The sequence below is a fragment of the Hyperolius riggenbachi genome, chromosome 4, assembly GCF_040937935.1.
Source record: "Hyperolius riggenbachi isolate aHypRig1 chromosome 4, aHypRig1.pri, whole genome shotgun sequence".
NCBI classification, from domain to species: Eukaryota; Metazoa; Chordata; class Amphibia; order Anura; family Hyperoliidae; genus Hyperolius; species Hyperolius riggenbachi.
Window position 1 is genome coordinate 398164053 of NC_090649.1, and position 21602 is coordinate 398185654.

Below are 21602 nucleotides of genomic sequence, written 5' to 3' on the forward strand. Positions count from 1 at the left end.
GTCTAGCTATGGCCAGTGGTGGGATTAGCAATGGATGGAATTGACAAACCCAGTTCCACCTTGGTAGGACTTTATTGGTCCATTTTCAAGCTGCAGAAATCTTCAGAAAGAATTTGCATAATCTTGTATGAACATGGAATTATTTGCATCTCATTGACCGTCCCTAGCAAAGACTAGGATGACTGCAGACTGGACTAATGGAAAGAACTGACAGGACAGTCTGCATACAGGACTAGTAAAGTTGACTGACTGGACTGAATGCAGATAAGACTGGTGAGACTGACAGGACCGACTGTGGACTGGACTGGCCAGATGAACTAAATGCGAGCAGGACATAAAAGAAAAAAAAAGTGCATTTTCACATCCCAGAAATCCCACCTGTGAATCAGAAAATCACATTAACCATACAAAGCCACACGTGCATACACTTGACAGTGCTTGCAAGCATACCCTCCCATAGGGGCTTGATTCACTAAACCGTGATAACTCATACCACGACCGCACTAGAGGTTTTGCATGCAATAGCGAATTTCTGCATGCAATTGTGAATTTTCGCAAGCAATCGCAAATTGAAAATTCATGATTGCATGCGAAAATGCTAGCGCGGCCGTGATATGAGTTATCACGGTTTAGTGAATCAAGCCCATTGCGTGAACGATTGATGCTATAGCAAACAACAGCAATCATTCAATAAAAGTTGGGGGGGAAAGTAAAAAAAAAAAAGACAAAAAATGTCAAATGATGTCATAGTGTGAAATAAAGTTTTTTCTCCTCCGGCAGTAAAGTGTTAACACCTACCTAGCTAGTTAACCCCTTGGGGCTTATTCACTAACCAGCAATAACATTTTACCAATTCTGGGAAATGTTTGCGATCTGTGTTACCTAGCTAATATTGGAGTCTCTAGTTATGTCTTTTTTCAACTAAACTATGCAACAATGTTACACTTGCAACCTGGGCATTACCTAGGTAAGGCCGTGTTTGCTAATTGCGCAATACATTCCATGTCAGTGGCTTCAGTACAGGTAAAATTTCTATATGTTACCTGCACATGGCAATTTTACTGCTGGTTAGGAAATATGCCCATTGTGTCACTTGTACTTACTCATAACCCCTTCCTCACCGCTGGTACGCATATCTATTCTACACCCCTTAAAACTTCACTTGCACACCAGGGGCGTAGATATGTGTATATGTTTATGTACTGCGCACCACCACTCCCGTTCTTATCAGTTACCATTGTTCCATGATTGGTGAATAGGAACAGCTGTTCGCAAAGCCGATCACAGTGATGAATGAAATCCAGCTTCCCCGAGATGCCGGTATTCATTCACAAAGTGAAAGTTAAAAAGATACACAAAACACTCCCTGTGCACTGTTCACATATAAAATAATTCTTACAAAAAAATATGACCCAAAGAAATCCTAATTTGTGGTGAAAAAAAACAATACATAGATCATTTTGTTGTGATAAGTAATGATAAAGTTAATGGTGAATGAATAGGAGGTGCGTGATGTGGAAATTGCTCTGTTTTTTTACGGGGGAAAAAACTTTGGTTGGGAAGTGGTTAGGATGCTCACATTCCTTTATTGACACCATTAATGCCTTCCACCCATAGTGATCAGATGCAAATTCTAGAGTGACCATTTGGGGTCCCAATTCTGTACAGACACATTGCTTTACAGCATCAGGGCCACCAAACTGAGGTGCTAGAGATCAGATCAGGCCACTATAGACGTGCAGGCTGAGGACAATGGTCTGTTACATGCCCAAGTAGTAAAGAAATACAGGATCATATTACATCATTTTAAATGGCAAGTGCCTAAGAATACATTTTGAGGGCTTTTATAGCAGTGGCACTTGTCATGTAAAATTTAGGAAAGATGAAAAATACAAAAAAAATGCATTTTCTGTATTTATGCCTGTTTCCCCCTGTAAAATAGAATCATTTTTTGGGGAAAAATATTACCCAGATTGTCATGAAAAAAACAAACTATGTGTGTATATACAGTATGTCTCACTTGATGACTAAGGATGGTTGGAAAATTTCCTACAGAATACCTATTTCCGAGTTTCTGATCTTAAATAGGATTACCGCATCAGTAATTGGAAATCGGTATTCTGAGGAAATACTGCATTTCCGCAACTCAGAAATTTCAGCCCAATCACATGGCTCAAAATCAATGGACCAATCACAGAATTGTTCAGTGGAAATCGGAACACCGTGGAAATTTTAGATCAATCAAAAAACTCGGTAGTGTCTGACCTTGTGATTAAAATTTCCACGGTATTCAGATTTCCACTGTAATCCTTTGCATTCTCTGATTGGTCCAATACTACCGAGTATTTTCGAATTTCGAGTGTTGTGATTGGCCTAAAATTAGACATTTTTGGGGTTTCTCTCGGAAATCGGAATACCATGGAAATTTTAGATCAGTCACAAGACGTGGAAGTATTTAGTCAATCAGAGAATTTGGTAGTGTATCAAGAATGTCCGCATAATAGTGGACATCTGCAAAATATAACGCATTCCGCAAAATAACTTTTTGTTTAAATAACAGAAAAACCCAATTTCCGCGGAGATTGGTAATCGGTATCGGAAGCCGAACCGGTAATCAGCATTTTCTGTAAGCGGAATCTCTGCAGAATCGGGAATCATGCACTCCATAGGGATAGTCTGAAATGCAAAGTAATGAACTATTATTGCTATATCATTAGTGACATAGTTGAAATGTCAAATTTGTCAATAATCTTATGCTAGGGACACATGATGCAATTTTATGATAGATTTACTGTCAGATCGATTATTTCTGATAGGTCCGATCTGATTTCTGATCCATTTTCCGTTCACTGCTATGGAAAATGGATCGGAAATCAGATCGGACCAGTTGGAAATAATCGATCTGACAGTAAATCTGTCAGAAAGTAGCATCGTGTGTACCTAGCATTAGACGTTTAAAAACGCTGGAATGCAAAGTTATTAACAATCAATACTGCATGCTTTTTTTTCCCTTACAAAATCGCTCTTGAGTCAATATTGTTAAAATCAATTATCTCAAAAACCACAAGAACTTGTAGCAATTTCGGGGTTGATAACATGTTTGAGGGGCTTTGCTTTTAACCACAAAAGTCAGCATGAAATTACGCAAAATCATGTGTGAAATTACGGTTCCTGATTATGACTGCAAACTAAATGAACTACAATTTTTCCTAAAATGTCTGATTATAATTGCGAATTATGATTATGTGAAAATACGACACACACCAATTCAGTAAAAGACACCTGCCGATAGACAAACGCTTCTGTTATTCACAGTGTGAAAAATCCCTAGAAGATTACTGATGTTTGGTTGCCGAGGGTTAGCACACCTTGCCTAGGCATGCTGGCATTCTTAACTAAGTTCACTTGTTTCATTTTCCAAATGCTGCCATGATGATTTGTAAAGTCATTCTTTAAATATTTGCTTTACAGAAGAGTCACTTGGAAAATTAATAATAAAATAATGTATTTCATAATCATGATTGGAGTGAAGGATTAACCACAGATCACCTGCCCTTTCTATCTCGTTGGGCCTGCCAGAGAAGAAACAGGTTTTTTTTAGACTCCTACGTCTGTGTAGGTGTGTCTCTCTGAAGATTCGCATTTTAAACTTACTGATTGCTCTGCTCATTATCCACAGGATCCAAGTGAAGAAGAGCAGCTGACATCTCTGTGCTATAAGGGGGGAAAATGGCATCCCAAGGAATAGCGGTGCCAGGCAACTGTGAAGTACCAGACCTTCCATGTGGTCTTGCAGTTTTTAGAACATTTCCATATGCATTTATCCTTCCAGAACTGGTAAGTTAGCCACTAAATCTCTTTAACTGGAACTTTTAAGGTTTAATGCATTTTTTTAGCGGGCTGAGGAATCCCCAGCATGTCTTGACAGATTAGCAAGCTCTTCCAGTGATATATCTTGTAGGGATGTTTCCAGTCTGAACATGTGTAATGCTGTCACAAGTGTAACCACTGGGTGTCAAGTCTTAAGTTCATGAAAGGATATTAATAATGCCACATCAAATTTTTTTTTTTTACAGTTGAAATTGTATTTAGTTATAAAAGTACAACAGATAGAAACAGGAGTACAGATATCTAGGACCATACATCCTGGTTTGCTGTGAGCATGTAACTAACAACAACAGCAAAACGGTCATAAAATTGTAGCAGTGTTGGCATCATACCCAGTGTCGGACTGGGAGGTTGAAGAACTGCAGAAATCCACCTGCGGGCCAAGCAGCAGTAACCCTGTGTTATCACTCCCAATAGGAACCTGCAGCAAGTCCTCACTGTGAGCAGCGACACCTGAGTACTGCTGCTTAGCCAGCAAGTGGATTTCCTCAGCTTTTCCACCTCCCAGTCCGACACTGATCATACCGTTGTCTTACATATTCAAGTAATGCTTATCAACTCATCATTTGGCAGCATTATACAATGATGTATTGTCTAGAAGGAAGAAAGAAAGAAAACAGCAATAACATTTACAAATTTAAATTTCAGTGCAACGCTATTGGCTATCGATTCCCTGTCGCTTCTGCACTGCCCCCATTGCACAGAAATTTTTCCAGCATCTCTGATCAGACTACTATCAATCTACAAACTGCATCAAATTGATTTAGAGTCAATTAATTAGATATGTTGAAACAATGTATTTGTAGCAAATTCAATCAAACAGTTGAAATCAGCCAGAAATTGATCAGAAAGATCAAATCCATAGCAGAGAATCAGTTTGATAAATTTTCAGCGGTGTAATGAAATGCATCCATTGGTGTTCTCAGTTTTCAGTTTTGTATGGGGAATAATCAAATCTATATTCATACAATAGGATCAGAGAAGTCATATCTCCAGAACTTTATTAATTTAGAGGCAGTGGACCCTATAAACATAGCATCATATGCACACATATACCTGTCACTTAGGAAAGCTCAGTGGAGGTTGTGCTGTTTTTAGGGTAGTGAAAACAAAATAGGATGACCCTGGGAGTATTTGGGAATAGAGGCCTATTGGAAGTAAGGATGTTGGAAATGGATGACACTAGCTTTGTATGTGGTTGCTGTGCAACATGATAGCCAGCACTTAACTAAGCAATATATGAATCATTAAGTCACCAGCACACCTCCTATGCGTTGAGTTGTAAAGGAGTATTTACACACAGTGTGCAACATTCTGAATCTATGGAGGTTTCCTTTGATGGTTTTGAAGTTCAGTAGGACTTTATTGTCAAGATGCTGTACCACATTTCCTATATTCTCCTGCAATGTTTGAGTTAGCTTGGTCTGGAAGTGCTGATTGCTGTAATATTCATGAATGAAGAGTTCCACTTGAGTTACACATTATTGATCTTGCCTTTTTCCCTGTCAATTTCACTTTTTATTTTGTCTTGCCATGCCAGTTTTGATATTTTCGTACTCAACCCTGTTGTTGTATTTTGGCAATGGGTGTGTATTGTCTACATGATGTACCCATTCAGTCCTGAGCATGTCATCAGGTACATAGGCAAGACTTGCATATATGTTAACTCCGACATTAAGATTAATTTGTCATTTTTCATACTGTGATTAACAAAGGCAGTTGATTTGTTCTGTAGTCTCTTGAAGTGGTCTGGAACTCTGACATAGCAATCAAAATGTGTTTTCCTACTTTTTATTACCTATTAAGTTACCGTATTTGCTTTTGTGCACAAGTAATATTGTGCATTTACAAATTACAAGTTCCCAAAGTAAAGTTTATCTGCTCTAAAAGCTGCCATTGCATTGTATTCATAGTTGCTTTTATAACATATTAAAATGTTCTAGTGAGCTCTTCTCAATGGTGTGCATACTAGAAGCAGAGACTGCTCCTTCTCAGCTAAGAATGACACAACATTGGGATGTAAACAAAAGATAATGTTATCTCCTCTTTGGATGTGGATCATAAGCTGAAGGAGCTTTCCACTACAGAACAAAGTGCTGTGTTTAAATGTTTGAATGCTGTTCTTCTGTATTTTTTTTGTCTGTGCTGGTTGTACTGTTCAAATCTACAGCATGCAGGGCTTTTTTCAGCTCTCCATATCGCACACTGCAAGATGTGTAAGGCTAGGTTCCCATTACAACTGGGCCCAGCCTTCAACAGTCAAAGTGAATCTGATTTACAATCCACTGTGACTGTCCCATCAGTTCACCCATCACTCTGCTGTGTCTGTTGTAATGCATTGCTATCCATGACATGTCCAACTTCAATTCTGTGTCTGGGAAGGAGGTGTGAGATGAGGCTTTGCATTCCGTCACCCCAACGGACACAACTGAAATGTCAGAATATGTCTCCTCGTATCCTTTCTTAAAGTAAAAAAAACGTAACCAAGAATTGAACTTCACGCCAATCAGTAGCTGATATCCCCTTTCCCATGAGAAATCTGTTCCTTTTCTCAAACGTATCATCAGGGGGCTCTGTATGGCTAATTTTGTGGTGAAACCCCTCCCACAGTGTGATGTCAGCGCCTCACAGCTCTGAGGCCCTGACATCACACTGTGGGAGCCTTGTTGGATTGTGGGAAATAACAGCTGCTTCCAACTGCCAAAAAAGCAAGCAGCATCTCCTTCCAGTGACATCACCTGCCAGCAGTAAAAATGTCACCATGTGATAAATGTCTGAATGTAAATCAGGGAGATGAAAGATTTTACAATTAGCAAACACGGACTAAATCATTTGTACATAATTATTGTAAAAATTAAGCACTTTTTTTTTATTATATTATTTTCACTGGAGTTCCTCTTTAACATAGGATCCATAGATGGGTCTGTTCATCTGTTGCGGAAAACAGACTGATTTCAAGCCAAATGTTATCTTAGCCGAAATGAATGCCTGTTAAAGGCAACAAAATGTTTTTTTATGTGCTGTATTTGGGTGTATTGCTGAGCAATGCAACTCTATTAATTTACATCTGTCAAGAGAGAGCTGTGGAGGTTGTATTCCTATCTGTGGCTGGATAGAGTACACAGGAGACCAGGGTTCAAATCTCGGCTCTTCCTGTTCCGTAAGCCAGCACCTATTTAGTAAGGAGACCTAACACTGCTACTGCCTATAGAGCGCATCCTAGTGGCTGCAGCTGAAGTACTTTTAGCCCTCCAGGAGAAAAGCACCAGAAGCGCTAAAGCTCTAAGTTTGCACTTGGCTGGGCTACATGCTGATACTCTGCCTATAATTCTTTCTAAATCTCTCAATCAGAGCTCAATAAAGAATAGGTGCTTTTACTTCCCTCTGATTTTTCTGTGTGCATTGCAGTGACCAGAGCCATATTATCTGCTTTACTGAAAGCAAAGTAAATATTTAGAAGAAGCCCAATATGGCCACCTCTATTGTTTTCTTATGTATGTTCTGTATTCCTTCAGAAAGCTGTCTTGTCCGTGTTTCAAAGGAATCTGAGGTCAATGTTTTCTCTGCAGTTAATGTATTTTATATAACTATTATAAGCCATTTTGCTTTTGACAGATTTTGTTGGGACAGTATATATTATTTAAACATGGAGAGAATGTATGGACAAAGAGCTGTTACATTTATGTTATATTAATTGGTAATTTTGCTATACTGTTTTAGCCTCGTACAGATGCTTGACTGAACTTGGCTGAGAAGGACATTCAGAGCCATCTTGGCTGAGAATCTTTCATGTGCTCAGGTGTCTCCCAAGGTTGCTTAAAGGAAAGCTGAAGCAAGAGATATATGTAGGCTGCCATATTTATTTCCTTTTAAACTATACCGGTTGCCTGGCAGTTCTGCTAATCTTTGGGTTTAGTAGTGTCTGAATCACACACCTGAAATAAGTATGCAGAAAAACTTGACATCTGATCTGCATGCTTGTTCTGTCTCTATGGCTAATAGTATTAGAGGCAGAGGATCAGCAGGACAGCCAGGAAATTGGTATTGTTTGAAAGTAAATACATATAGCTATCTTCTTATCCCTGTTACTGCAGGTTCCGCAAGGAAAATTATTTAAAATAGACACATGACGTAGCTGCAAATGAATATTACATCACCGTCAGTTCCTCTCAGAAGCTCACCATTTTCTTCTTACAGTGATCCCTTCCAGTTCTGACAATATTTTTTCAGAACTGAAATATAGCAGTTGCTGTCAGTTATTTATCAGCAGCTGTCAGTCACAACTGAATGTGCAAGGTAATGTCCAAGTTTCCCTATGGCTCAAGTGGGTGAAATTACAGTTTAACAGTGTGTTGGCCAGGACGTTGTTATGGGGTAATGGCCATTTTCAAAATGGAGGATGGAGAAATTCATTGATCACAGTGGACAAATGGGCCACAGGAGAGGAGAAAGAGGTTGAGGAGTAGACTACACAGAAGGTAAGTATGACCTGTGTATGGTTATTTTGACTTTTTATTTTCAGTTCAGTTCAGGCTCTTTTTAAAGATCCAGCATACTGGACATTTAGGCTACTGCAACAGCTGAGTGCATTGTTCCCCTCCTTACCCTGCCAGCCGTAAGCCACACTGTCATTAGCATTTTGAAGGACTCCCATAGCAAATTTTGGAAGATCCTGAAGAACATCCTTCCATTCAGGAGCCATTACTGTATAACACTTTCTCTACCTGCTTTTTTCTCTTTCTTACTTTTTTCCTCTCCTTCCTTTGGTACACTATTGGACCTGACACATGATGTACAACTAGTTTACAAGATCATGACATGCCTGGCCCTATTTCAGGGACTGGACTCCAAAATATGTTTCCATCCATGACTCAGATAGTTGGTGTAACAGCGCCACAGAATATGTTGGTGCTTTATAAAGCAATAATAGTAATAGTCTCGTGGGCCACATTTCCAAGCTATTTTGGGCACAATGTTTGTTAAAGGCCTCACCTTAAATGGGGAGGAGTTAAAAAATGTATGATAATGTCTCTTGTTTGTTGTTATTGTTACTAGGTAGCAAGAATTTTTATACCCTGTTGATATGTTGTTTTCATTTCATTTCTTTAAAATATCTGAAAAAAAAATTAAAACACTGTAACACAAAACATCAGTAGTTCCCAAACAGTGACTCTTAGAAAACGTACTGTGCCTTTGGAAAAACTGCATTTCTAAGGGCCCTTTCACACCAGAGGGATTTTTCGGCGTTTTAACGCCACGGCCGAAGTTGGCGTTTTGCTAGGTAAAAGAAAGTCCATAGACTTTCATTTTACCTTTCACATCTAACTCGGCGTTTTGGAGCGTTGCGTTTCAACGCTCCCAGGAGCTTTTTCAGGGCTGTTAACAGCCAAAGTTGGCTGTTGGCGTTTCAATGATAGTCAATGGAAAACGCCAACTTCAGCGTTTTCAAAGCCTTTTCAAAGCGTTTTACAGCTATCTTGTTCACTTATTTTTATAGAAGAAGAAAAAAAAGGACGTTTTCATATGAGCTGTAAAACTCTTTCAAAAGACTTTGAAAACGCTTTGAAAACGCTATATATTGGCGTTAAGCAAAAGGCTGACTTTCAGCCTTTTCTACCGCAGCCTCTAGTGTGAAAGAGCCCTAAAGGATGTTTTCAGTAGCAGTACACCGTTTTGATTGACTTTCACCCTCAGTATAGCCCATCATTTGAGAAGCAGCATGCTGAGAACGAATTGGTGATTGTCCACTATGGGCTTTTTCATATTGAAAATCACGCAGCGCAATTCCAATCGCTAAGCAATTTTTTTAAGCAAGCAATTCCACAGCACAGTCATTTTGCTTTTTAGAGTGTTTCAATTATTTTAATACAATCACTGTAAAAATGCTATAAGTGATTTGAAGAAAAACGAATCACTCTTGTCTGTAACTCTCGTTTCTACCGAGTTTTCTCTAATCAATAAAATGCTTTTTAAGTTATCAGCAAGCAAAAAAATACTCAGAATAATTTTGATAGTACCTTTTACCTACTTTTTGGTACTGTTTCAAATGCAGAGTGCTAAACAGTTATTTCAAACTTAACATGAAAAATTATCTTCTGGGAGAAATCTTAGGAGAAAAACTGAATTGATTAGAGGCCAATATGTCGGTAGTCAATAGTCCACAAACTATGTGCATCTCTGCCTAGCTGTTAAAACAGACTGTTCTGACAGCTTGTACATGCTTTTAGCTTTTAACTTAAAACCACTTGCCGACCGCACGCTTATACCGTGCGTCGGCAAAGTGGCAGCTGCAGGACCAGCGACGCAGTATTGCGTCGCCAGCTGCAGGCTGATTAATCAGGAAGCAGCCGCTCGCGCGAGCGGCTGCTTCCTGTCAATTCACAGCGGGGGACTCCGTGAATAGCCTGCGGGCCGCCGATGGCGGCTCGCAGGCTAAATGTAAACACAAGCGGAAATAATCCGCTTTGTTTACATTGTACGGCGCTGCTGCGCAGCAGCGCCGTAAGGCAGATCGGCGATCCCCGGCCAATCAGCGGCCGGGGATCGCCGCCATGTGACAGGGGACAGCCTGTCACTGGCTGCACAGGACGGATAGCGTCCTGTGCAGCCCGGTCACCAGGGGGGGCCAGGTAGGAGAGGGAGGGGGAGGATTTCGCCGCGGAGGGGGGCTTTGAGGTGCCCCCCCCTGCAACACCCGGCAGGCAGGAGCGATCAGACCCCCCCAGCACATCATCCCCCTAGTGGGGAAAAAAGGGGCGCGATCTGGTCGCTCTGCCTGCACCCTGATCTGTGCTGGGGGCTGCAGAGCCCACCCAGCACAGATCAGCTAAAACAGCGCTGGTCCTTAAGGGGGGGTAAAGGGTGGGTCCTCAAGTGGTTAAAGAGGAACTACAGTGAAAATAATGTAATGAAAAAGTGCATAATTTTTACAATAATTATTTATAAATGGCTTAGTCAGTGATTGCCTGTTGTAAAATGTTTCCTCACCCTGATTTACATTCTGAAATGTATCACATGGGGACATTTTTACTGCTGGCAGGTTATCTCTGTGGAAGGAGATGCTGCTTTTTTGGCAGTTGGAAACAGCTGTTATTTCCCACAATGCAACAAGGCTCCCAAAGTGTGATGTCAGTTCCTAGGTGCTGACATCACACTGTGGGAGGGGTTTCAGCACAATATCAGCCACACAGATCCTCCTGAAGATCTGTCTGAGAAAAGGTAAAGATTTCTCATGGGAAAGGTAGTATCAACTACTGATTAGGATCTGAATTTCAATCCTTAGTTACAGTTCCTTTTTAAAACAAATACTGAGTTTAACATTTTGACCGTAACTCACATGCACTAAAGGATGGTAAAATTGCTGTGTGCAGGGAGTGCACAGCAATTGTACCATTAATAGCGCAAGGGGAGCACCGGCTGTTAACCCAGTAATGTGGACATTGCTTTGGGAACGTACATTACCATAGCAATGTGCATGCTAACCCGGTAACACACATGGCGATTATGGGTTAATGGCTGGTTTTCCCCCTGCACTAGTCCCTGCACATGGCAATTTCAGCGTACTTTAGTACATCACACCCATTGTAGCTGAACAAAGCTTACAATACACATTAAGAATTATCAATATATCATATATTTCAATTTTTTGTTGTTAGTAGTAGTACACTGGATGTTAGTCTGTTTCATATTCATGTATTCCATCACTGTTTGCCTTTTTTTTTTCTTATAAGATGATTAAGCACATAGTGGGACTTCTGGGGACACACCTTGTGCCACACACCCAGCGCAGATCACCGTCACTCATACATTCCTACTCCTTAGATGTATGAAATACGACTGAGGGAACATATTTTTAAATGACATAAATTAGTCACAAATAATAACTATATGATGTCACATGCAGTTTTTAGAGCTGAGCTGATCCACATTTTCGTACAGTTGATGAAATAAATAAAGCCTCTTACAAACATTCGATGATCGCTGGATAATCAAAGCACAATTGGCTTTTGCTGGTGTTAAAGTGTTTCTCAAAATAAAAGGGTGTGGCATCTTCTGAGAGGCGGAGTTTAAGGCATTAGGTCAACTGTGCTTATAGGCTTTTCAGATGTAAATCCAGCCCTGTACATTACTTATCTTTCCCATTATCAGCTTGTCACATCTTATCATTTCACTCCTAGCATTGAGAAAATGGAGTAATATTTGATGGGTGTTGTATCTGCATGATCAGTAGTACTAGTAATGCAATTTGTTTTATTCATGGCCGGGTAGGTGAATTAGGCTCTTTAAATACCAGGCAACTACAGCATGTCTACTATTAAAGTGGACCTGAGATGAACTTTTACTCATTGCATAATTGTGTTCCTTTCCTATTATTTATAGAGCATTCCTCAAGCCAAATACTTTTTTGTTTTTGTTTTAATACTCGAATTCCCTATAAACTACACCAGCCTCGCCCACAGGTTTTCAGAGAGCCAAGGCACTTTCAGACAGTAGCAAGGGCTCATGGGAGCTCAGTCTGGGCAGGAGGAGGGGGAGGTATTACTAGCAAGAGATTTCAGAGGCCGAGGGGAGGAGGGAGAGGGAGGGGGGATTATGTTTTTTTGCTCAAGATGCAGATAAGCCTGCCTCTGTGTAATGTTTACAAACAACATGGCTGCTGTCATTCTATCACAGGAATAATCAATCACATTCTGTTAAAACTGTTTGCAGCTAGATTTGCTGTGTAAACTATCTAAACTTTAGGTAACATATATAGACAAGTTACTTATAGTTAGTTTTTTATCTTGGATCCGCTTCAACTATAATTTCTATGTTTCTTTTTAGAAAATGTTTTGCTTTAGGCATAATTCACAATACTCTCAGCTGTCTTATAAAAATAGCTCTCCTGCCCCCAGGATCACTGCACTGCACCTTTGCATAAAAGAATGCAGGGTTTAGTGCTGGATCTGCTATTACAGTCATGTTTCTATTGCTAGTTTTTGCAGAATTGTTAAAGTTACACTGAAGTGAAAAAAACATATAATATAATGAATTGTATATGTAATACAAATAAGGAATAGAACATTCGTAGCAAAGAAAAGGGTCTCATATTTTTAGTTTCTGTTATATAGCTTTTTTTTATAACATTGCATGATTCTGTCATAGTTGCAATTTACAAACCACACTCTATTTTAAACTATAAAACAAAGCAGAACTAATGGCCTTTTGAACTTCCCTGCAGTAAAACCTTATCTGAATCTGTCTCTCACTGTTTCTTTGATGTATAAGTGCTTTGACGTATAAGTGCAATATAGGACTGTCTTCGACCCAAGTTGGGTCTAATAGCTCAGAGAAGCTCTTTTGCATAGATAACTACTTAAAGCGGACCCAAACCAAACATTTTTTTAATTCAAAATATTTAGTTGCACCACTCTGACACATACAAAGATAAATAAACACTCCTTCAATCCTATGAGCATTTCAGTGCATGCTTTTCACCCTTCTCTTTTCAGAACTAGGGTTATACAGGTGGCAGCCATTACTTCTGAGCTTTTAGGAGGTTTAGATCATGGGTGTGTTTGTCATCAGCTACCCTCCCTCACAGGGGTGTCGTCTATGTGAAATCTCACACAAGCTGAGATCACCTCCCCTGTGACATCATCAGTAGCAGTCTGTGTTTTGTTTTTGTTTTTTATCTGCTCCACCAGTTAGCCGGATTCTGTGCCGGCAATATGAAAGGAAAGGAGGGGTTCCTCCAATAAATTTAAAATATTTTATATTTCTCATCATGCAGCTCAAAAAAGGCTGCAATTTATTATTTTAATTTAGAAAATAGATTTAATTTCTGAAATCTTGTATTTTTAATTTGGGTCCACTTTAACTCTTCCTGAACTGTAAAACAATATGAAACTCTTTTCTTTGCTACTAATGTTCTATTTCATTATCTCATAAGTTTCGCTTCAGGTTTGCTTTATGTCCCTCCGGTCTGGTTTCAGAAAGGTCTGTTAGTATGCTTGGGTACAAGAGCAAAATATTATGAAGCCATCATTGTACCCCTCCACTGAACCATATGACAGACTCTCATACGTATGCACTGCATTATTGGAAGCACACTTCTATCACATTTCATTTTTAATGGAAGAAGTTATACAAATTGTAACATTGTGTGAAACAACAATTGTAAGTGTTTACTGTAACCTGGAAGCAGCAAATTTGGGCGCCCATGGCTAATGGACGATTTGCCTGCTGTCATAAGTGCTAATGCAAATATCGGCTATTTGAAGCCGAAAGCAGAAATTTGGGTGCCCCGATAAATATTGTTTTGAAAATTTGTTTTCAGATTTTTTATCGTTTTGAGAACATTAGAATGTTATAGTTTTTGAATTTTTTTTATCGTTGTGAAAATGAGAAAGTTATAGTGTTTGAATTGTTTTGTCTTTTTTTTATTTACAAACTTTTTGTTTTTGAAAACTATCATTTTGAAATGTTTTTATTATTAAGTTAGAAAGGGGGGTTAGGCAATAGGAAGGCGGGGTTTTAGGGTTAGGCGTCAGGAAGGGGGGATTTAGGGGTTCGATGTCAGGAAGAGGGGTTTAGGGTTAGGAGTCAGGAGGGGGGGGTTTAAGGTTAGGCATCAGGAAGGGGGGGGGGGTTAGGGTTAGGCATCAGGAAGGGGGGGTTTAGGGGTTCGATGTCAGGAAGAGGGGTTTAGGGTTAGGAGTCAGGAGGGGGGGGTTTAAGGTTAGGCATCAGGAAGGGGGGGGATTAGGGTTAGGTGTCAGGAAGGAGGGTTTAGGGTTTGATGTCAGGAAGAGGGGTTTAGGGTTAGGAGTCAGGAGGGGAGTTTAAGGTTAGGCGTTAGGAAGGAGGGGCTTAGGGTTAGGCCTCAGGAAGGGGGGCTTAGGGTTAGGCATCAGGAAGGGGGGTTTAAGGTTAGGCGTTAGGAAGGAGGGGTTTAGGGTTAGGCGTCAGGAAGGGGGGGTTTAGGGTTGGGAGTCAGGAAGGGGGGGGCTTAGGGTTAGGCGTCAGGAAGGGGGAGCTTAGGGTTAGGCGTCAGGAAGGGGGGGGCTTAGGGTTGGGCGTCAGGAAGGGGGGGTTTAGGGCTAAGTGTCAGGAAGGGGGGTTTAAGGTTAGGCATTGGAAAGGGAGTAGTTCTGTGTGAGAGTAGGGTTAAGTTTAGTTGTAGAAAAATACCGCTAACATACTGAGTTCTCATCTGGACAAAGTACCACAGTTGTGTTGGACACTTTTTGAACCATGTAGAGACCGCATTACAAATGATATAAAAAGAAGTAATAATATATTCAAATTAAAACAAGAGGATTTTGGGATGAGTTATGACCTTAGGCATGGTGGTTGTGGGCTCCAGTTCCGGATAACTAAAGTATTAGAATAACAGATATACATACTATGGTCTGTCAATGTTGCAACCTGTTTTTGTTGATATTTTACACATCTTCCCCATTGACCACCTGACCCTTTATGACTTTCTCTACTCCCCAACTTACTCATAAAATGACAGCATTTTTATTCCACTTTAGTACTGGTTGACTGGTAACTCCCCTCTTCATTCATGAGTAATTAGCTGCACAGAGCAGGAAACATTGAAGCTCTTCCTATACATCTGGAATATTAGGCAAACTGTCATATAACCTTCAGATGTGAGTAGAACAACATACATGTTTAAGCTGCTTTCATATTCAGTCTAGTTTAGTTTTAGACTAATTTAGTTGACAGAATCAGTGAAGCTTGTTTGCATAGATAACAACTCAAGTATTTTAACTCATCCTGTACTGGGAAACGGAAAGGGAATTCACATAGGGCCATATGCAATTCACTTTTTTAGTTTTCTCCCAGCAGATAATTTTTCATTTTCAAATAATTTTCCAGCAGTTATCAACTACAAAAGTATCAAAAAGTAGGGGGAAAAGTACTATCAAAATTATTTGGAGCATTTTCTTGCTTTCTAGTGGCTTAAAAGGCACTTTATTTTCAAGTTTAACAATATCACCTAGGAGAAATCTTAGAAGAAAAAGTTAATTGCATATGGGACTTAGGCCTCTTTCACAGTGCGACGTTAAAGTTGCACGTTACAAAATGTTCCAACACAGACTAACGCACAGCAATGCAAAGTCTGTGTGACATTCACAGTGCACACGTTGCGTTGTGTGTAATGTGTAGCAATATTTAGATAGTGCTGCATGCTGTGCGTTTAGCAATACATTTGCTGCGTTATGGGTGTTGCACATGCTCAGTAATGTTTTTTAAAAAAAAATGTAACGCATGCGCCGTTTTCGTTCCAACAGTATGCGATGAAAACGGCGCACCAAGAGACACATAACGTATTACAAAATAACGTCCAATTTTATAACCTACATGCTTTGCGTTAGGGGCACGTTGTGCGACCTTAACGGTGCATCAAACGCAACGTCTTCGTGTGAAAGAGCCCTAAATGTGTTAGCAAGGATAGTATCATATGTGTATATGTTTATCTCATCATGTCAATTCAGGTTCACTTGAAGCTGTTTTGTAATAAGTGTGATTTATCAATGTGTATTTGATCCTATGGTGTGTTTCATTATCACCTTGTCTTCTCCACGTTCAATTGCCCATTTTGCTGCTGTTGCTGGCTGCAGTAGTGAGATGTTGAACTTGCTGACTTGTCTCTCCTTGCCCTTGATTTGGTGGGCTAGCAAAGTCCAGTACTCTTTCTGCAGGCACTTTGGATGCCAATCTCTGTTAAAACTTTCTGCTTCATTGTCTCCATGGTGAAATGGGTTCGTGTTACAAAATCATGAAGCATGTTTTGGGGAGGCCTTCTTCTTGTGACTTATCCCTGTGGAGTCCAACTGTATGACATTAGCAAATACTGTCGACGCCTGAAGTTGAAGCGGGATTTCTCTGTCTTCTATATCATTTACCATTAACATACAAGGTTGTTTAATCATGTTTGCCTAGATAATTTGGAGATAATTCACATCTACAGTGAGGTACTTCAGCAATTAACGTTTGCATAATATTTTCATTTAGCTAAATAGTTGGCGAAAGTTTGTAGATAACCTTCATTTGTCAAAATGCCTAGGTGTCTCCACCCTTATTATAACTGTAGAAGTAATGAACAGATAAAAGCATGCAGCTGAATCTATTTTATTTTCTTTGGATATATCTTGAGCTGGATTAATAAGAGACAACACAGATATAAGGTCCACTGTAAGCTTCATTGGTTCAAGGAGAACACGTCACCTTTATGATTGGTTCTCATAGCACTTAACAGATGTCATAAACCATGCCATAGCTAGAAATCATGTGGCCTTACAGCAAATTTATGAGGGAGTTCCAAATACCCAAGTATACTGGAACAATGGCACCTTCCTTTAACTCTTGTGTGGGTGCCGACAATATAAACTCACTTGCAATGTACAATATATACAGAGGGGTGGAGGAGTACAAAAGACTTAAATATTTCTGAGGACATTAAAGAGGAACTTCAGCCTAAACAAACATACTGTCATTAAGTTACATTAGTTATGTTCATTAAAATAGAAAGGTAATATAATCTCTTAACCAACATGTTTTAAAAGAACAGGCAAATGTTTGATTTCATGAGGGCAGCCATCTTTTTCGTTGAAAGGAGGTGACAGGGAGCATGAGACACAGTTCCAACTGTCCTGTGTGCTGATCACCCCTCCCAATTGCTAGGCAACGTGAATAACAACATAGGAAGCTCTTTTGCATAGATAACTACTTAAAGCGGACCCAAACCAAACATTTTTTTAATTCAAAATATTTAGTTGCACCACTCTGACACATACAAAGATAAATAAACACTCCTTCAATCCTATGAGCATTTCAGTGCATGCTTTTCACCCTTCTCTTTTCAGAACTAGGGTTATACAGGTGGCAGCCATTACTTCTGAGCTTTTAGGAGGTTTAGATCATGGGTGTGTTTGTCATCAGCTACCCTCCCTCACAGGGGTGTCGTCTATGTGAAATCTCACACAAGCTGAGATCACCTCCCCTGTGACATCATCAGTAGCAGTCTGTGTTTTGTTTTTGTTTTTTATCTGCTCCACCAGTTAGCCGGATTCTGTGCCGGCAATATGAAAGGAAAGGAGGGGTTCCTCCAATAAATTTAAAATATTTTATATTTCTCATCATGCAGCTCAAAAAAGGCTGCAATTTATTATTTTAATTTAGAAAATAGATTTAATTTCTGAAATCTTGTATTTTTAATTTGGGTCCACTTTAACTCTTCCTGAACTGTAAAACAATATGAAACTCTTTTCTTTGCTACTAATGTTCTATTTCATTATCTCATAAGTTTCGCTTCAGGTTTGCTTTATGTCCCTCCGGTCTGGTTTCAGAAAGGTCTGTTAGTATGCTTGGGTACAAGAGCAAAATATTATGAAGCCATCATTGTACCCCTCCACTGAACCATATGACAGACTCTCATACGTATGCACTGCATTATTGGAAGCACACTTCTATCACATTTCATTTTTAATGGAAGAAGTTATACAAATTGTAACATTGTGTGAAACAACAATTGTAAGTGTTTACTGTAACCTGGAAGCAGCAAATTTGGGCGCCCATGGCTAATGGACGATTTGCCTGCTGTCATAAGTGCTAATGCAAATATCGGCTATTTGAAGCCGAAAGCAGAAATTTGGGTGCCCCGATAAATATTGTTTTGAAAATTTGTTTTCAGATTTTTTATCGTTTTGAGAACATTAGAATGTTATAGTTTTTGAATTTTTTTTATCGTTGTGAAAATGAGAAAGTTATAGTGTTTGAATTGTTTTGTCTTTTTTTTATTTACAAACTTTTTGTTTTTGAAAACTATCATTTTGAAATGTTTTTATTATTAAGTTAGAAAGGGGGGTTAGGCAATAGGAAGGCGGGGTTTTAGGGTTAGGCGTCAGGAAGGGGGGGTTTAGGGGTTCGATGTCAGGAAGAGGGGTTTAGGGTTAGGAGTCAGGAGGGGGGGGTTTAAGGTTAGGCATCAGGAAGGGGGGGGGGTTAGGGTTAGGCATCAGGAAGGGGGGGTTTAGGGGTTCGATGTCAGGAAGAGGGGTTTAGGGTTAGGAGTCAGGAGGGGGGGGTTTAAGGTTAGGCATCAGGAAGGGGGGGGATTAGGGTTAGGTGTCAGGAAGGAGGGTTTAGGGTTTGATGTCAGGAAGAGGGGTTTAGGGTTAGGAGTCAGGAGGGGAGTTTAAGGTTAGGCGTTAGGAAGGAGGGGCTTAGGGTTAGGCCTCAGGAAGGGGGGCTTAGGGTTAGGCATCAGGAAGGGGGGTTTAAGGTTAGGCGTTAGGAAGGAGGGGTTTAGGGTTAGGCGTCAGGAAGGGGGGGGTTTAGGGTTGGGAGTCAGGAAGGGGGGGGCTTAGGGTTAGGCGTCAGGAAGGGGGAGCTTAGGGTTAGGCGTCAGGAAGGGGGGGGCTTAGGGTTGGGCGTCAGGAAGGGGGGCTTAGGGCTAAGTGTCAGGAAGGGGGGTTTAAGGTTAGGCATTGGAAAGGGAGTAGTTCTGTGTGAGAGTAGGGTTAAGTTTAGTTGTAGAAAAATACCGCTAACATTTACCAATGTTTTACTATCGTCGTTACCGCTGTAAATATTTTTGTTTTCATTCACAACAGTTTTTATAGTTTAGACTTCTATCAGCTTCACCCTGCGCCCATTTTTCCTCACACCTCTATTTCATACATGCCTGTAATCCTACTGCTTATCAGTAATTGTAGTGGGAGCAGCCCCTGCACCACTGGGGGGCCAGATCTGTTGGGGGTATAAATTATTTACCTCTCTCTCCTCTTTCCAATGAAGTGCCTCAGTCTCTAGATCAGGTGTTGTTGTAGCCACACTTGTTTTGGGTGGAAAGATCATGATGGCAATTGGTCTCACTTGTTATGGGCGGGGAGATCTTAAAAGGAACCTGAACCGAGTAAAGTTATTAAAAATAAACACATGATATACCTGCAAAGGAATATTACATATTTTCTTTGCCATCAGTTCCTCTCAAAAACTCACCATTTTCTTCTAACAATGAATCCTTCCAGTTCTGACTAGTTCTAGTCGGAAATGGAAGCCTTAGGGCCCTTTTCCACTAAATCAGTTGCTGTCAGATATAACTGAAAGGACAACTGATGAGCAAAGTAATGTCCATGTTTCCCTATGGCTCAAGTGGGTGATATTACTACAGGTTAACAGAGTGCTGACCTGGAAGCTGTTGCGGTGTGAGTGTGAATGTTGGGTGTTGCCTTGTTTTGTAGTTATTCCCCCAACAGTAATACTACTTTAGTGTTAACATTTGTATGACACATGTTGTCACTTTGTCACTATACAGGTAACTGCATGTTATTAAATACTGCCTTTCAGTCTGCAGCTGCTATACTTGTCTAGTAAACATACTGTAAATCAGGGCAACAGTATGTGGCTTGGTATAAAAGGCTAACTAGAATTAAAGTCTCTGCTTATTGCTTCATAAGTCAGCACAAAGAAGCAAGTTCATCACTGTGTTTCCTATTCTATTACCTATAGGCATATTATCATATTGTCAGTAGCTGAACTGGTCTGTTTATACATCTCCTTCTTCACGGTGGTAATACCAATGCAAGCCAATGGAAGGAAGAATCATCAGGTGCTTCCTCCTGACAGATACCACGCTATTATCATCCCTTGTTACCACTCTATTAGCATTCCTTGTTACCACTGTCATCATTGCAGGAAATCAATATAATGCAACTGAATGACTTCCTTTATCACTGCAACTCACTGCAGCAATTTCATCTCTTGTGGTTTTAAATATAGCATGATAAATGAACGGTGAACTGCAAAGATAACGACATATATTACAGTGACAAATTACCACTGTAATTATCGCATTACCATTTTATAGTCAAGTCTGATAATGTGCTGCATACTGAGTTCTCATCTGGACAAAGTACCACAGTTGTGTTGGACACTTTTTGAACCATGTAGAGACCGCATTACAAATGATATAAAAAGAAGTAATAATATATTCAAATTAAAACAAGAGGATTTTGGGATGAGTTATGACCTTAGGCATGGTGGTTGTGGGCTCCAGTTCCGGATAACTAAAGTATTAGAATAACAGATATACATACTATGGTCTGTCAATGTTGCAACCTGTTTTTGTTGATATTTTACACATCTTCCCCATTGACCACCTGACCCTTTATGACTTTCTCTACTCCCCAACTTACTCATAAAATGACAGCATTTTTATTCCACTTTAGTACTGGTTGACTGGTAACTCCCCTCTTCATTCATGAGTAATTAGCTGCACAGAGCAGGAAACATTGAAGCTCTTCCTATACATCTGGAATATTAGGCAAACTGTCATATAACCTTCAGATGTGAGTAGAACAACATACATGTTTAAGCTGCTTTCATATTCAGTCTAGTTTAGTTTTAGACTAATTTAGTTGACAGAATCAGTGAAGCTTGTTTGCATAGATAACAACTCAAGTATTTTAACTCATCCTGTACTGGGAAACGGAAAGGGAATTCACATAGGGCCATATGCAATTCACTTTTTTAGTTTTCTCCCAGCAGATAATTTTTCATTTTCAAATAATTTTCCAGCAGTTATCAACTACAAAAGTATCAAAAAGTAGGGGGAAAAGTACTATCAAAATTATTTGGAGCATTTTCTTGCTTTCTAGTGGCTTAAAAGGCACTTTATTTTCAAGTTTAACAATATCACCTAGGAGAAATCTTAGAAG

At 39.8% G+C, this 21602-nt stretch overlaps 1 protein-coding gene across 1 annotated transcript in view; it reads left to right on the forward strand.

Moving 5' to 3' along the window:
* The first annotated feature begins 3660 nt into the window (after nt 1-3660).
* LOC137570879 (MAL-like protein) overlaps nt 3661-21602 on the forward strand; it is a 55496-nt gene continuing 37554 nt past the window's right edge. Inside the window, exon 1 of the mRNA XM_068279588.1 lies at nt 3661-3837. Coding sequence (XP_068135689.1) covers nt 3730-3837 — 108 coding nt within the window. The 5' untranslated portion in view covers nt 3661-3729. The remainder of the gene's footprint in view (nt 3838-21602) is intronic.